This window comes from Neodiprion lecontei, chromosome 3 (assembly GCF_021901455.1).
Source record: "Neodiprion lecontei isolate iyNeoLeco1 chromosome 3, iyNeoLeco1.1, whole genome shotgun sequence".
NCBI lineage: Eukaryota > Metazoa > Arthropoda > Insecta > Hymenoptera > Diprionidae > Neodiprion > Neodiprion lecontei.
Window position 1 is genome coordinate 32,247,091 of NC_060262.1, and position 19,177 is coordinate 32,266,267.

Here is a 19,177-nt window from a genome sequence, read left to right on the forward strand (position 1 = left end):
CAAAAGCCCTGGCATTGGTCTCGGAGCTGTTGATTGTTTGTTTGTTTTGTTAGTCATCCGAATGTTGCGCCAACAATTATACTCCGCGGTGTTGATACCGCTTATTGTTGTGCATATTAATTGCCAAAACGATAAATGATGAATTTAGTGTGAAACGTTTCGCAGTTTATCTTATAATATAAGTGTCGTCGTGATTTATTGTCCCGGTCGATAACGTAAAATGATATACTTGTAGGAATATATGTATATAATGTAATAAAATATTCGTCTTAAGAATTGAAATTTGTCGAATACACGAATAACGATATTATAAAGATATTTAAATTATAAGATGCATTGCGAATAACAAACGGAGTAGCGTTGATAGTTAGATTATACCTGCTTGCAGTTTGTGCTGGGAGAAAAGAAAATCTAACTACAGGTTCTCATTCGTTACTAATCGTTATTTACTATTTCTCCCTTTTTGTTTTATTTTTTTTTTTTTTTTTTTCGTGTGCTAATGATTACTTACTCCGATGCCAACTTGAATGTTATGAGAACGTACACTGCGTTTATACGTAAAAGCACTCTAGGCGTGATTTGATCGATCGGTAATCACTCAGTTTGAAATTCAATAAAAATTAGAGCTTCTCTGTGCCGCGGCTTCTCCACGGCTTGAATGTATAAATTCTATTTATCGGTGTATTTTTCCTGACGAGTATCTATGCACAAATTCAATTGATCTCTTATCGGATAACCGTGTTTTTTCCGGATTTTTTTTATGCCATTATTTGGCGTGTGGTAAGTTGGCCCACCACTTTTTGAAAACAAGTTAGCACGATTCAGCACAATTTTTATAATTATTCTTTTAAAAAATTGTCTTTAATTGCGAATTTTTTGGGAGACGTGAGCAATTTTTGAGATGCGAAACTTTTATTTAGTCTAATTTTTTTTTCTCGCCTGTCAGTTATCTCCAATTTGTCTATAGGCGAACAACGCTAGCAAAATTGTGTGTAGAAAAAGATCTACTAGTTTTACAATCCTGTCCGATTTCACTGATGACTCTTCGTTGCCAGTTTCTATTTTCCATATGCTCAACAGAAATTGCATCAGTACCCGAAATAAAATAATATCCGCAAAATCGATGAGAATAAATAAGTTTCCCAAGCGAATTGATACTGCGAATTTTTCCTTTCCGTGAAACTTAAATCAAGAATGAAATACCGAGAATGTTTTGGATGCACAATTTTAACAAGTTGAAATACAGTCACGATTCCACTAATGTAAGAAGGAACTTTTCAACAGCTTGTTTTTTTATCCTGCACCGTTGTGGATCGAATATCACTCGTACGGGTATTTTTTCAGTATAATTTTTGCACCGCGCATACATTATTTATCATATCCATCATACGCCATTAGCTATGCAGAATTTAATTAGCCGTGACTACATTTATCGATTAATATAACCTGCTTCGTACGTAACATAAATCGAAAGATAATAAATCAAATTTTCATGAACAACATCAAACGTTTCATAATTATTTTCTTTACGCAGGACTTGTAGAAACTCGATATCGATATAACGCATACAGAATAGCACAATGCGTTAACTTTTCAATTTTTATCCTACGGCCAAGCCTAGTTTGTGATATTAAAAAATAAAATATGTCGGCACACGTGCCTTATTCACGTTACGCGTATACGTGCACGGCAATTATATATTCAGTTCACGTTTATAGTGGTAATAAAATTCGATTATTAAAGCGACATTCGAACGAACTTGAGCCCTTGTCGTAATTGGCGATGACGCTTAATTCTATCCGAGTTTCCTCACGGTCTCAATCTAATCACATACACAATAGTGCAGAAATTAATCCGTGTGCGAATGTTGCGTTTTTTTGAAGCGATGACGGCTCGCGATGCTGCTGATTTAGTCTTCGCGGATTCCAGCGCGATTGTGTCAATACCGCAAACGGCTTCGGCTTCGCTTCTCCTTATCGTCGTTGCTTGTTGCTGGACGCTGCGCACGATTGTTACCATTTTTAACCAGAAGAGCTAGAATCTGCGCGTAACGATCGCATCCGCAGCATGCTGCGGATACATATTGTTTTTTCTCTTCCTTACGAGTCTATTAGCGCAACAACGACTTCCTCAAAGTTACGTCAATGTTAAAATAAAAACCTCTGCGAATACGACCGACTGAATGACGGAGTGACGGGGGTAACGATGAATATATTTGTCGCTCGTATTCCGCATAATAAATGCGAATCGCCTATACATATCGTCTATGTAAATGTACAGTCTTCCGTGTATGAACTTACGATCCGATCGACATCAAAGTCTCGAATTTATTTCGACGAAGATATACTCACGCGAAATTCTCAGCATAGGGTCGGTTTCTGTATTTAATCGTTGCGCCATTGCCAATAGAGTCATGTGTATAAATACCTGGGCATGCGCGATGTTACACCATGGCTCATTGGTGTTTTTCTCTGTACGCGATCTTTTTTACCGTTGCGTGTATTATATCACTATATCTTGTACCTATTTGCAAGAAATATTCTACGTTCGAGACAGAAAGAAAAAGATTAATCAAGTTACGAAAAGCGATTTATACAAACTTGACATCGCATTTTGTGTTAAATCCAGAGACGAAGTTAGCGGGCAGACTGTGACTTGGGCATTTTTTCTCAGTTGCCGTTTTGTTAAAATATTAATAAAATACAAGTGTGTAACTTGAGTTTGTAAAATGAGATAAATTAATTATATATTTTTTTTTTTTTATTTCGTATTGCTTTCCGGCTTTCTGAAACTTTTAATTTATCGATTGTTGTACCAAAATGAACAAATCCAATATATTATTCGACATTCCGAAAAACTTCTTCACTCAAATTTCTCCTGCAGTTTACGCAAATGATAAAAGCTTTAGATTCGAAAAGATACAGAGACGTTGACAGATAAAAATTTATTTGTTTAATTTTTATACAGCTGTCATCGATATTTCTGAGCCTGACGAACGAATCAAATCGAGTTTATTGCGAGACCCTTGGTTCTACTAATACCAAATGATTGTTCTCAATATTTGAAGAAATTGAACTTTTCACTCCAACAATCACAATGATTGTTGCAGAGCGACTTCGTAATGTTCGATTAATCTTTTAGATTCAGTTCGCAGAAGAACTGTACGATTATAAACATTTGGTGCGCGTATCGTGAATTATATTTAGATGCAACATGATACGTGTTATACTTTATAAAAGTAAAAATTTATTTATAATGTACTTTGTGTTTCCAGTCTCTTAGTGTTGTTCAATGATTTGGAGTTAATTTGCCCTGATGCTAACAATAAGTTACCCTCGATTGTTTTATATGCGCAAAGAACCCACAAGACTTTTCCCCTCTTGTTATGTATAACGTACAGAGCGGTGACGAAAGTGCAGAAAAGCGGAAGAGAGAGAGAGAGAGATTGGTTAATTGATTTTTATTCATGCCTTGGTTATACTTTGCGGCAACAAATTGTAAACAATGGAAACAACATAAGTTAGACAAATCGTGGAGAAAACATGATACAATTTAAAATCGTGTAACATATGATTAATTATAACTAATGACAGTTCATTGCGGTACATTAATAATAATTGGTTATAAATAACGAGTAGATATTCACGGAAAAGTTTTAATTGTACATACATTATTCGGTAAATTTTTATTTCTGTTTTTTTTTGTAATTAATAATAGCTGGCCCGAGGCGTGAATTGAAAAAGAGAATGAAAACAGCTGAAAGTGACATTTAGAAAAAAATTCTATCACTTTTACGTCTCAGATTATTTTCGACGTTTTTTTTTTTCTATCTTTTTATTTACCGTTACAGGCACTTATCCAGCATTTTTTCATTCGCTTGTTCAGTTGCATTATACAGCACCTACGGGATTCGTAGTTGCTGATTTTATTTGGTACAGAAAACTAACGAGATTCGGACGCTCGTTTACATGCCCCACCCAGTCTTCTATATTTAGAACTTACAATCTAAACGCGTGTTGGAAGACCGTAGGAAAAGATCGGCAGCAGGGAATTTGTATTATTATGTATACAGTGTATATACAGGATTACGCAACGCTATAAGAAAAAAAAGGTTGAATTTGTATGTTTGAAAGACGATTTTTAAACACAGCATCTTTAGGCGGCACCGCGATTTTCGACAAAATACAAGAACGGATGTTTCTTACACACGTTCATACAGACATAATATAACCTACGATACGCATATCACCACGTGCTTTGAAAAACATTTATCAGGGGCTTATCGTATTATAATGTAATACAATATTATGCACCGCGCACACTTGCCAAAAGAAGGTCAAGGATACACGTGACGTTTAAGTAGCGTAGGATAACTTGTATAGTTTATGCCTGTAATTATACCTGTAACATGGTCGTTGAAGACGCGCTGCAGGGGATTTTATGGGTAAGCAAAATGTCTGATATCTATGGCCTCTTGAAACTCTATCTTGATACCAAGCCGTTGTTCCAGGTTATTGTAGACGCGGCGAGGCGAGGCACCCGGTATAATATTATACAGGTACAGACCGTACAAGGGACAAGTGCAGGGTAATTGCTAACCGAGCACACTCACCCTTGTACCGTCTTTTGCCACATTTCGTGTTAAAATCACGCAGGATAAACTACCGCCTTTTATCGATTCAACGCGTAGTAAGTACGTGCTTTGTGTCGTATTATCTATGTATTGTGCCACGCGTGTTCGCAGCGAATTTTATATGCAAATACATAACCCAGAAGACTCGCGAAACGGTAGTAATAAACATAAAAATAACAATGCGTTTAATGTGATTCACGCGAGCAAGTCTCACGAATCGATAAGGATGATACGACGAAGTAAATTAAGCTCATGTCGGCTTTTTATTTATTTTTTTTGTTTCTTTTTTACAAATATCTAACAGCTTTTTCAGGCGAGAGATAATTTTAATGCTGCATTTAAATTTATAAAGTTATTAGCTTTGTCGATGTGCTGTTCTATTTTATTTTTTGTTTTATTTTTTTTTTTTATTCTACCCGGTTTATTTAACATTCTCGTTGGAGAAAAACTCGCTGTCAAGTGTTTAAACACCTGTATGTAATATCAGGGACGATGAGAATAATTTCTTTCGTTGTTAAACGCAGATAGAAGATTTTTTTTATATACATAAACCACGAGTAACAAAGTACAAATCATCAATCTGTTGTGGTATCTTGAAATGATTTTTTTTTTGGATTAAGTTGATCAGGGAAGATAACACTTATATACGTACGTACATAATTGATGATTGTAAAAAATAATCTTACATGATGAGCGATTTCTGCAGCTGACTGGGTATAATAGCCATCGTTGCAACGTGACATTTGTACTTGTGACACTTGCAAAAAATTGTTGATTCTTTTATTAATTGTTTTTTTTTTTTTTTTTTTTGTTTAATCGCATTCACGTTAATTCACAGCTGTATAAGTAAGAAGGAAAAATCTTATGAAAACCGACTCACGAAGAACGCGGCGTGAATTTTTATGTCACCACGACGATTAGTCGTAACGCAGGTTGTATGCGTATTACAGTTCGTGTACGTACACACATGATCGCTTCGCTGCTACTGAGACGAGTCAGTTTTTTCATGCTACTGGTAGCCTGCAGTTTGAATTAATATCGCTAGAGAAAAAATAAAAAGAAGTAACACATAAAACAGATGACTCGGCAGCGCAAGTGGTCTCTTGTGTTCGTAATCGTCACTCACTCGATAATTAATTTTTCATCATAAATTCCCCTGGGTGATTATAATAATAATCACAGACGTGTCGAACACACAGGCGCTGCTCTCATATATCCACTCATACGTACATATGCATATATATACGTATTAAATTATATTATTATATATATCGTATTAGTTTTTACTAGCACATCGCTACCAAGTCGGCTCGATGTGATATTTTAGCCTTGTTATTTGTTTTTCGTACGTATATACAGGCATCTGGCATTAATAGTCGTTAGCTGGCGTGAGACGTTATTTTTTATTTTTTATTTTTTTATTTTTTTATTTTTTTTTCTCTTCACGCGCGTCTAATATTTCATCTCAACTTTTCTCCCGTGGATCGAATTTTATTATTATTTCATCCTTTTCTGGATCCCTTCCGCTGGCTTGGCTCCTTGATGATCCGTACGTTCCAGACTCTGGTGTTAGGTGTCTGCGTCATCGGATCGACGATACCGGCTGTCGGCTTATCCCTGAAAAAATTTATACGATAGCCTTTTACTCTGTTGATTATATACGCCGTGTTTGTAAATTGTGCGTTGTAAGCTTTGCGGATCGTCGAGCGTGTAATATTCAGATCTCGTGCGCCAAAGAAAGTTTGTAATAATACTTGAGAAAAGTAATTGATTCAACCAATTTTGATATTGGTACATTAATGTCTTTTCATTCTTCGATTTAATTTTTTTTTTTTTCTACTTTATTGCAATATACATCAGTCAAGAGAAATAACGCGCGGGTGAAAAAAAAACGAGACAGATACGTTGAAAAGTAAAGGAAAAAATGCTTTCATCGTCTGCAGGAGGCGGTAGTTAATTTTTTTCTTCTTTTTTTTTATCAGAGTTTTCTTTGCGTCGACGGCGGCATGATCGTTAAAACTTCGTGCAAATTTCGTGACCTATATTCTCAGGCCGAACGGATCCTTGCAACGTTCGTTTTACTATATCGTTAATCAATCTCCAGTGTCTATATCGCTGCATTATTTTGCGCGAGACGTTTTTTCATTCCAGAAGCTTTTGTACAGTTTTATAATATCGATGTACGGAAATATCATTATATGTATTTATAAACGAACGGTTGGTGTTACAGGTGAAATGATTTTATTCTTGCTATATGGTTGTTATTTTCTTGAAACTCTGTACACGAGGCATGCAACAATTTTGCTCCAAAGCGCGTATAAATCACGGATCTATGCGAATTTGTATTACGCAACATTGTATTTACACCATGCCGAAGGCGATTCAAATGAAAATTATAACTCTGTCATGGTTCCACTTGTAATTATTGCCCCGGTTCTAAACCAGAATAAGATCTAAGATAAAAAAAAACGAAAAAACAAAATACTTCACATATTCAAATTATGTTTTCCTCCGCTAGATGGGAAATGAATGGTATAAAATAACCAGATGGCGAACGAAACTGTTACGAAACTTGATAACATTCGCTCGACGGCGAGTCAAATTTAATTTACTAAATATAAACAGCCATAAACATGAGCAAAACAACGAAGTTGAAGTTAGTAACGTTAACGTCGCGAAACATCGGGAAGAAATTTATTATTTTGCAATCTTAGAATGACTTTCAGGTAGTTAGCTTTTGAAAAATATGGGTATGTTTGCTTCAGTATGATTTACTTAATTTCAGACAATTCTAATGGTGCGAAGTAAAGATTTTTCCCGAACATGCATCGTTACAGTAACCTTACTAACTTCAATCGCATAACGTTTTTATTCCCGACATAACATATATCGAAAATATATTCAATTCTTGTGAATCACACTGAAATATTAATGATGAAATACCGTAATTTTTGGTTAAGAATCGCTATTCCACTAAAATGCTTGCGGCGCTACGAGCGACAACAACATTAATTCCTTATAAGCTAATTATCGATTTTACAAGATTATGTATACGGATTGAATATGAAAATTGATCCGCTTTCGAAGGATAAACGTGTTGGGGGGGGGGGTTAGAAAGATGAAAAAACAGAAGGGCAACAGTATCGAATTTTCAATGACGCGAAAATCTAATTTGTAGAATCAGAATATAGAATGCTAAAATGTAGAATCTTTAATATTTCCATATTTCTGGAATTTCTGTGTTCTCAATTTTCTATGCTCGGACCTTCTACATTTTTACAACTCTACGAATTATAATTTCGCGTGTTTGAAAATTCGACATTATAGTCCTTCTATAAATCGGCCGTTCTATCTTTTTAACATCATTCTCCGCCACTCGCGGTTTGCCTACGTATTTTCCACATGTAATATTCGACGCTCTCGCAAGAGTTTCGACACTAGTGTATAATTTTAAAATTATTGCACATCGATCAGGTCCTAAAAATTGGTTAAAGTTTCATTTTAATATTAAGATCCGAAATTTCACGCAGTCGCAGCAAACGTAGCATCGACATGTTTTTCCCATGGAATTTTGGCCAAGGTTAACCGTGCCTGTCGAGAGGTTACAAGCGACAAAAATTTTATATCACACTTCGGTTCGACCATTTGCTCTGCATGGAAAAAGATTGGTGAAAGATAACACCTGAGTTATACGGTTATCTATACGACGCTATAGGACTTGAGCAAGGCGGCCGCGAGACTCGTTCATCCCCAAAGAATTGCTTATCGGCTCTCTTTGCAGAAGGGTGGATTCTTCCGAATATACATATTTATGTATATTAGTTTACAAATGCCCATGTAGGCGAGGAGACCAGGTTTTCCTGTCGCCTCGGCATTTTCAATCTTCGATCTAATCTTTTCTCTCGGTTCCGGGGGATTTAAGGGGGGTCGCCAATAAGGTTAAAACAAATGGAAAATGATCTTTTGATTCAAGGTTTTATGGTGGCTAGAGTAATGAACGTAACAAAGTGAATCGAAACGGGTTTGAAAGCTGCGGATTTCCGCTTTGATACACGACCAAGTATTTTTAAACCATCCCAAAAATCGACTCCTACTATAAATCGTCCGTTCAAGTCGAGCTCGTTGTATCGTATTAATGATTATTTTACTCGTTGCAGATATAGAGTTGATTAATTTCACTGCATAGATTATTTTTCTCTCGTGCGGAAGAAAAAGAAGAAGAAAAAAAAACCGATTTGCATTGGCTCAATCGCGTCAAGTACAATCGCACCCACGTGTTTATGTGCGCAGATAAGCGAGGGTGGCAGATATACATATCTGCTTATTTGCATATATAGGCCAAGGATCTTGAATAGCGACTCGATTTCCGAAATTCCGTTCGACTATTTCGGAAGATATATTTTACGGCGAAAAAGACAGTGTGTGTAATTTACACACCGAACAAATATGGCCACGCTGTTTAACCGAACGAGGTACGATGCACTTGCACGAATGTGTGTATATATGTATATATATATATACTGAAGTTTGTTCGAGTTGGCATTTCGCCATCGTACCGCCGAGCTTTTGTCAAGCTTTTACTTGCCTCGGGATTTTCCTGAGGCTTCACTGTCCATTCTTACACAATCTAGGTGAATGAAACTGAAGTATTATATACCTATGTCTATAGAATCGGATTTTTTTTACCTAAAGGTTATACGTTATATAGAAAAGTGCCTCAGATACGCAGCGATTGAAATGTCTCTTTTTTTTTTTTTTTTAATGAGAATCGACAAGAGCGGCCACACAATGTAGGGTCAAAATATCATGGAGTGCGGAAGGAAAATCTGATTGAAAGAATTTCAAAACATGCGAATGTGACGTATAGAATTGTCTGCATGCAAAAAGTTGAACAGGATGTCTAGCATCAGGAAATTCTTGGCAAACCAGGGAAAAAAGTATATTTTGGAATATCGGTGCAATTTTAGAATCTTCAAAATTCACAGAAAGTCAAAACATAGAAAAGTCAAAATGTAGAAAAATTAGAGTATAGAGAACTGTAGTATAAAATTGTCACAACGAATAAGAATACATCGGCATTTTGACGGTTCTATATATTGTTCTGATTTTCTATACTTTACCTTTAATTTTTTCTGTACTTCGGCTTTCTAGACTTTGAAATTCTATGCAATACATTTTCGCATATTTGAAAATTCGACATTGTCACCCTTTTATTTTCTAGTTTCTCTACATTTTTTACTCAACCCGAATTCATCAGTTCTACACATCCTCGAATATGACGGTGTTCAATGTTGATTATATTATGATAACGCAGAAACGCCATACAAATCATTATATACGAATGTACAGGATGTTTGAAAAAAATAACCGGGAATATACGGGAATTTTATTCAAAATGTGTAGAAAGTATTGGAAATCCCAAGTATAGAACCGTCAGAATGAATCCGAATGTATTTCTTTTTTCACCGACAATTTTTTGCCCGTCGTAATGCTTACTATACCCACACAATATGTTGCAGGAAAGGAAAGAGGAAGGGAAAGGGATTTGCAATGATGAGAATTGCCTTCGTTAGACAATTCAATTTTTAGATTCCTCGTCTTGTATATATATATATAATATATATATGTGTATATTACGTCACCAAAGATTTATCGTCGCTGAGTATTTTTCCCTTCAAACCTCGTCTCCACACGCACTACGCGTCTATTTTTACCTGAGGAAGATTTTTTTTCCTTCCTTTCGTTCTTTCTTCGTCTCCCAATCGGTCGAAAGGATCGACTCCTCGATAACGCAATCAAGACCAGAGTGAAGACGCAATTCCAAATATCTTACGGCCACCTATCTTGCCGCCGATACAGTTCTACGAACAAAAAAAAAAAAAAAGAAATAAAAATCTTTATATTTCGTTATCGCCGCCATACGAAGAAGAAATTTTGCCGGGTTCTGTAATTGGGGCGAGCGATAAGTCGACAGGGAGCTTGTTGTCGCTAGTTTCATGGTCGGAACGATGCGCATACAATTTATGATACAGCTTGTCGTTATATTGAGGAAAAGAGGTGAGAAGTAAGTCGTACATTCGGTAAATTGCTGAGTCGAAATGATACAATTTTACTTAGCTAATTTTCTGTCTTTTTATGTCCAGTAGTATTTATCGTTTCTATAATTTTATCTCAGACGTCAATTCGTCGAGGATTTTTCCGCAGTTCACGAAACAGAGCAACGGTGCAATTTACGATTAGAATCGTTGCACGTAGCATCGATCATCGCTTCAAACGTATAAAGAATGCAGATTATGCGACACTGCACGTAGACGTAGACCTAATGCAACGTTGTGCCGCTTGATTCTTATTGGTCGAGGGATCTTTAATTGAAGATATTCCAGCCACAGGTTGACCGTACTATGCCGGAAACGGAATTGCCAATACGGATACGTTATAGCCTTTCATCCAGGATATTAACTTCCGCGTTTCCCTTTCACAATTGTCGCGATTTCTGTGACGAACTGTAAGACTATATGGAAGTAATCGTGCGTCGAAGGCAATCATTCGACACGATTGGAGGATTTGAAAAAAAGTTTTGTTCTTTTATTCATTATTAGTTTGAAAACACGCGTCTTCGGCGAATGATTAAATTAAACGCCTGTAAGGTGAACGGTTTCGATTTTCTCTATATTGTTACGTCAACTCGATTGTAACTCAAATCAATTTAGTTACACAATTGATCGTGTGCAATTTGATTCGAGCCTCCATACGCAATCAAACGATTATTGCTTTATACGGAATTATACCTATACTACATGCTTATATGTGCTTCCTTACTGTTTTATGACTCGTGCGAGGATTAACACGACGAGTCGAACAGTATTGGGTAAGACTGTCTCGTTTATGCATTATTTTATTGACGTATGTAATATTGGAAATTTTTACCACGTAATGCGGTAATTATCCTTTTTATTGTACATACGGATAACGAGTATTTTAATTCTACGCAACCTTTTCTTTTTCTTCGCTGCAGTTTCTTAATAACGTTTTTATTTATTTTTTTTTATTTTTTTTTTTTATTTTGCCAACGCACGCACGTTTCCTCGATGCAGCCGATCGTTTGCTCATTATTAATCGTTTCTTACGCAGCATGAACATATCTTGTTTTCCGTCGACGGATCAAACGTCACAAGATTCATTCGTTTGCATATTATCGCCTCTTACAGTGCTCGCTGCTGCACAATATTGTATATCCTCAAGTTATTCGCCGCGAGGATAATGCAAACAACAAACATGCACAAGCAATGAAAATGTTTAGCATCGCGTAACGTGTGTCATACTTAGAGACTATACTTACTTCTTACCTGCCCGGACATCATGCTTAACCGTCTAAATATAGATTAATTATGTTTGCACAGCGCCTCTGGTTATATTTACCTACATTTATCGGCATAGCCAGCTAGTACGTACATACCCACTTATATTATATATAAGTTGCACGCGAAGCGGAGAAGCGGGCTGTAATGGTAATAGTTATTTTGACAAACAAACATTATCCGATGCATGTAAGTCAGGATCGAATGGATGGAAATAATGAATGGCGTATCGTACCTTGTAAGCGACTGCCGCCAAATCGATACACTCTCGTCATCCACTGAACGCCCACGTGTAGAATATATTCTCTGCCCATCTCATTGTCATAACAATTCGTAAAAGAGTTGTCCGTGTTGTGTATGCGTTTCGCGAATTATTATATACCAGAGAATAATATACGTACATATTATAATTATGTATAATGACGCAGGGTGAGAAACGTCGTGTTTTGGTTGATAATATTTCAAACCTAAATAAGGATAAAATTTAAAAATGCGCGTTGTTTACGGCGTACCTATGCAAAGATATGTGGAGATTCTGCTGTTAGTGTTATACTATACGCTAGATATACCTAACATTAATATCTTGCATCAAATTCCATAATCATGCCATCTCCGAATGAAACTGAGGCTCGTTCCGTATGTCGTTGTAGAATTTCAAATTTTGAAAGTTCTTCACGCGCGAACATGGAAGACCGGGTTCAAACCTGTCGCAGGGATTTGGATGAAGCATCAAGTTTGTAAAAAAAAACAGAGACGGCAGTTTTTTTTTTTTCGCTACCGTAGCCAGGTGTGCAGTATTTAAGCTAGACGTACACGTAACAATTATACGGATGATCGAATATCGAACGACGGCCAAGTGTAATTTTCACGAAAGACGTTGCAGCTATTCGCTGTTAACTGCAGTATTGTTCTCATATATCGCAATAAAGAAGCGTATGCTTGGAGCCCACGCGTGCAGAGACAAGAAATCACCTTGTACTTCTGTATATTTTTTTCGTGCAATAACGCGAGCTGAAGAATTTAACGTTACATAAAACAGGTATATCGGTCTATCCATTCGTCGCGTAAAATTACGGACTACTCGTTGACTACTAATGAACTAGTCTATACTTTACCGCTGGTCTAAAAGTTTTCCCTATATATATATAGTGTGTATTACATGTTCAAAAATTGATCCAGTTATAGTTTTGCCGATCAATCATAGAGCGAAGCTTTTTTCTTTAAACTTTTTTTTTTCTTTTCTTTAGAAAGTGTTGGCACAGTTATAACATCGCTGCAGAGATTCGCTCGCGTGCGGGTGCAGCTTTCGGCCCGGTTCTATATTCGATGGAATTTTAATTCTCCGTATACCAAACGTTACAAAACTTGGTTGGTTAAAATGAAGCAAAGAACCTTGAAGACAGCCTTGCCGCAGGCTCTGTCATACCGTAAGAACGAATCGACGATCCAGCTATCGTGCCCCCCTATACGGTTTCATGTAATATCTGGCGCCACATCACGCCACGCCACGCCATGCTTTGCTCTCCATCTCTCGCTGATACCTTACGTATGCACGTACACACATACACACGCACCTTATAATTTCACGTGCAATCGACAACGTGCGCCATTTTAAAAATCCGTACGCGCCAGCCGGCCCAGAAAATGTAGCTTTTCGAAATTCCGTATAGAACGCTGGAAGCGATCGTTGCCTGCATAGAATTTCATTGGAGAATGGAATTAAGTTGCAGCTGCCGCGAAATGTTTGCGCAGCGTTGCGTTTGTGTACGCGGTCGTTGAATAGCTTTGAATATATTTCAATCCAACTAAACTCGGTGATTTAATTTTCAAATCGTTTGGCACACCCGTCCGTATCTTTCCTGAAAGTTTGAAATTTAATTCACGTCGTTGAGACGTCAAACCGCAGCATTAATTTTGCAACGTAATTTAATCACTCGACTTATCCGTTCGTCCAACTTTCGTCGTCTATGGACTGTTTGTTGAGGAACAAACCTGCAGGCTTAATTATTTACTCTCTAAACGGAAGACCTCGTCACGCGGTTCCTCCTCCGCGAGTTATCCGAAGTAGATCACGACTCTTGATCCTTTGTTACATATGTAGAGTCTATAAGTTAGTTGAAGCACCCTTTGAACTTGGGTGTAGCAACGTTCTCCTATAGTTCCGGAGCAAGACGCACTAGATACACTGCAGTACAACAAACGAAAATTAATCTGTATTCATGGGATGATTATCGCGAGTAAACTCTACACAATGTGCACTATCTACATATGTCATATATTCGGTCAGTTTTTGAATTTTTCGTACAGAATTGAAATTTGAAACCGACTTTGCCGTCATCAGTGTCGCATATCGCTGAGAAATATTCACTGCCTCGGTTGGTCGTACTGTATATAGAATTTGGTAAATCAATAGACGTGGTAAACGTTGCAGAATCCCTACTAATTGCAAGAGAAAATTCGTACTTTTCTCTGTAGCATACCGAGTGAAGTTTTTTCAAAACCATGTCACCCTACCCCGATTGTCCTTCTTCTTATTCGACGATTCGCTGCTCTATTTCCTCTGCGTATATGACACGATAATTGCGTATACCGCGTTATGCTACACTACCGCATACGTCTTAAGGCGTACAATTAGTTACCGGTGAAAACTGGTACCTAAACTGTACGACAAGTTGTAAGTGTAACGTTATACCTAGGTTGAGTATAAGTTGGTACCGATTGAGAATTGAATGTATCTAAGAAGAGGAATTTTTTTTTCTTTCGTTTTACGTCTGTAAAACTCGTTTCTCTTCTTACGTCTGTGAATGTCTCGGCGGCGTCTGTTAATTGTTGTTCCTTACTGCTCCTGCATTCGTGTACATTGCACATGTGTCGTTCGATCGATCCGCTTGCACGTGTACATCCGCAGGCGTTATTGTCACGGCACCGACTATGCATACGTACTTGGGGAATAAAATTTCGTTCCGAGGATTTGGCTCGTACCCTCATCCACATTCCGCAGAGACTAGGTATGTGTTACGAAACAAGGACGGTCGAAGGTTGTCCCTTGACCCGACGACGCGACGAGGCGATGCGGTTTTAGTTCTTCGTCGTCTGTCTTCTATTTCGATGTTTTTACTCACACGTCCCACGAGACGTTTCTTTCTCCCAATGCTTGTGCCAAGTTTGTTGTCGTGGCGTCAATGAATGACCTTCGCGAACTCTGCAACCTTCGAAGAATTTCAACGTCCTCAATTTACATCCCTTGTGAGCTTTCGAAACTGTAAATTCTTGGACCAATTTTCATCCGTATTACACGCCGGTACTTGTTTCCATGATTTTCATCTTCTCTCTGGGTCAGAGAACGTTACGTCCGTATTCCGACAACCGTGAAAGCATCACTTGAAACCTCGCAATCTAATATACGTACGTTGATAATTTCTCCCACCGAACACCGACCGAAGTTTACCCTTGAAGTCTGTAAAGATTTCTCGAAAGGTACTTCAACTTGTTATACACGCTTCGCACGCACCTTTGTTCTATCGTCTAGCTGTACACGTAGCATGCAAACGGAACCTCGTCCATCCCGCGAACATTGGTACATCGATAACGTAATGAAACATGGGCAACTACCCACCGCTGAAGTATTACATCGTATGCACGTACCCCAACTTCTTTCACTCTGCAGACTCTCTCGCCTGTCTTACAGAAATGTGCATAGACGCCATATACACTGTCTTAAATACCTCGACGGATGGCAAGTCTGGGCTGCACGTATGTTGCACAACATCTACTGGTTTGTATTTCATTCCACGCCGGGATTGGAAACACCGCTGTACTCTGCCTAAGGGTCAATTAATCCATCTCTCTCGCTTTCTCATTTTTCCGACAAATAATTTACATCCTACATTATACTTTTTTATCCAAATCCACGAGTTTAACTCGTCGAAGAAAAGTGAGCGTGCATTAAGGTTCGCATGAAAATAAGTTGGGGTGGTTTTTTATGATCAGATTTGAAGTCGCGTAATCCATTGCATGTTAGCTAAGCATTGCATGAAAATCCATTTGCACAGCACTGCCCAGTCGTTGTTACTGGTCTTTGACGCACGTGCAATTGTGGAACTACCTTCCACCATGCGAACATTTATACTCTTTCGGACGTTAGAACTGCAACCAGTCAGATTGATTAATTTCACAGCAATGCGTTTGCGTAGGACTGAACAGTCGATATAGAATCTTTTCAGTTTTGCTTTCTGTGCAGATGTCAAATTTCGTCGCGCGTCACGTCACGTCCAAATATTGAATTAAGATTTTACGATTACTATATTCAATTAAGCTTCGGCGACACGACAGGGAAATATCGTGGACGTGGGACTGTTGGCAGCGACATTTATACACTGCTTACCTTGACGAGGCTTGGCTTAGGAATATTTTGGCTTCCGCGGATATTTACCAGCGTCGTGACGCGTTTGTGGGACTCTTATCGCAAGAAAAAATAAATGAATATAAATAAAAGGAAAGAAAAGAAGAAAAAATTGATGAACGAATTTCTGTCAGCCCATTTTCACCAGCGGATGTTCAATCCGTGTACTTTTCGTACTGCAGTTTGAGACGAGACTGGAAAAACTTGGGAAAGGATCGAGGAATGTACCTCGATACGAAATCCACTGGTATAAGTTTCGTGTTTCATAGCCAGTCATTAGCGACACTAGCGACTTTATTGGTTTAGGAAAGTTTATTTCATCTGGGACAAATACAATTTCGTTGATTGATGACCTCTTCTTGAATATCGAATAATAATATCAAGTATCAAACTAATCAAAAATACCACATCGAGGCGTTTGTACGTTTATACAGGTATCGCACGCATGCGCATTCCGTTCAATAATGGATAATGTATTGGAGTATGTGTTTCATTTGCTTCTTTTGAGGGACGCCAAATTTTCACAACCGAGAGCCACACAAATAACAGTTTGAGAGTTATCGTTTGATCAAGCTTTGAATTATACACGAACCATTTCGTGTTAGCTTCGCATCGCTCAAAGAGAAGTGTAAACATTGTTTAAAACAAAAACTGGCATTACTTTCTAGTATAAAAATTGGTAGCGCTCGGAATATTTTTCGTGTCAAAGAATAAGCAAAAAAACAGCTCTTTGTCGGTTTGTGAAATCTATGGAATCTCTCCCGTCCATAGACGTCAAATTAATAAAAAAAAAGATTTTTTTTTTCAAACAGATCTATCGTACTTGAAAGATTGTGCTTTGTATCGTTTGGAAAAATTTCATTTCTGTCTCAATGAAACCGGGTTACGGAAGTACAGAATCCTCCACGTGGCTTCTCTCCACAAGATATGCTATCTTCTAGCTCTCGCGTGATCTATGCCAAATATAACATTAAATGATTCATCGTCAAATCAAAAATACATGTAATTTTCAGAGAATCATATGCGTGGTGACATGTTAATATAATTATTATCGTTAATTTTTTTTATTGCGATTGTTACAGCATAATTTTGATTATTTCACTGTCTTACGGTGGTCAAATTAAAGGATATTAGATGATCTGCCTGAGCAGGCACCAACTATACTTTTATCTAACCCTTAGTTCTCGGTCTTAAAATCGATCTTCTTCGCGCGATTATAATTAAAAAGACGCCAATTATCACGACGAAGATAATTCGTTGAACTTCAATAAACAATTATCCAAAATCGGTAGGTAGGTAGGGTTCGCTTCTGCGTGTGCATAAATCATTCAGAGACAAAGGGAGAACGACGTTTTTGAAATTAAAGTACCTCTCGCCACTGCTGTCCACTATACATACACCATCTTCGGCGACTGACGATATTCGCTTCATCCCCTGAAATGAACCATGGCTGGGGGGTAGGGGCGGGGTGGGGGACATTGACCGAATCACGGAACAAACTAATTACCTTATACTACAAAAATCACCGCGGGTCTTCCGCCCAACTCTCGAGGACACTTTTTCTGCCTCTGATGGAAGCAGAAAATCTCGGGTGCCGTCCAGACTGGTGCGATTGATGAATTAGAAGACTCTTCCACGTGGGACAGTGCGCAGTTGTTCAAGGGTTGAGAAGAAGGCGGAATACTATATTCACTAATCAATGTCGACGACTGTCGGGGGCGCCTTGTTACGTATGCGGGTTATCAAACGCGTCCTTGACTGTCACGCGCTTCCGTTCTCAATTTGACAAGCATGAAAATCATGAATGAAACTCTTCTCTCGCATGATTTTGCCGCTAAACTCTTTGCCGATTGTGTGTAAAATTCGAGTTACTTGCACAAACCAAATCTATTGGAATTATTTATTTTTTTTTTTTTTTTTAAATTTTTTATTCAATTTTTCTAATCACGTTACGTAATATTCGCCGAAAATTGGATGAGAAGAATCGTTATTCATCGAACATGTACACTTCGGACTTGTTGCAACAGTCGAAATCTTTTCATCGATATGCACAGTGAATTTATATAAAACGCTATTGTCCTTATAAGCATATTTTTCGGAACAGTGTCACGTCGCTTTTTTATATTCCGTGACGCTTGGACACTAGCTAGACTGTAGTTCACTTGTGTAGGTGGTTATCATTCATTCATCTGTCTGTGCAGATCTTTTGTACGCTGCAAGAACCGCTCTAAGCTGTTTCTTCTGTGCATCGTCACGTCGATTTCTTTTGTCAATCGTACTTTATACCTAACGTATATGTTTTATCTTCCATACTTTTAACGGATCTAATCTTTTCTTGAACATTTTTTTTTTTTTACCTCTTATAAACATTCGTCAGCGGTAGTCTGGTTCTGACGGAATATTATATTGAATTTACAACATAGGGGTTCCGTCTTTACAATGTTGGAGACTCTTGATTTATTAAGTGAGAAGTTGAGACGAAACAAGCATGCTAGATAGTGTTTAGTAAGTGGACGAATCGACTTGAGAAGTAATTTCACACTTTGAGACGTTTATAATCGTGCAATACGTATTCATTCGTTTCAAACCAATTGCCGAATAAAATTGAAACAAGTAAATTGTATTTTCGTTATCTCCGAGTTAGACACGTCTTTAAAAATCTCTGCGGCAAAAAGTGTAGTTGGCCAATTCTGCAAAAATTTTCTCCATTTGTATTCAATTTGTATTATTCTTTTTGTCTTCCTAAAATGTTCGTTATTTGAATTTATGTGGGTGTGTCATCTT

General features: G+C 37.7%; 2 protein-coding genes across 10 annotated transcripts in view; one reads left to right on the top strand and one right to left on the bottom strand.

Annotated features, from left to right (window-relative positions):
* The window catches only part of LOC107224174 (rab GTPase-activating protein 1), a 39,521-nt gene extending 33,914 nt beyond the window's left edge, over window positions 1–5,607 (bottom strand). The window contains exon 1 of one of the 2 annotated variants that reach the window (XM_046735357.1): window positions 5,320–5,607. In XM_046735357.1, the coding sequence (XP_046591313.1) occupies window positions 5,320–5,376 (57 nt within the window). In that variant the 5' untranslated portion in view covers window positions 5,377–5,607. The remainder of the gene's footprint in view (window positions 1–5,319) is intronic. The other variant, XM_046735356.1, reaches the window with a different exon arrangement.
* Window positions 1–19,177, top strand: part of LOC107224149 (protein FAM102B) — a 51,064-nt gene that overhangs the window by 17,834 nt on the left and 14,053 nt on the right. The window lies entirely within an intron of this gene.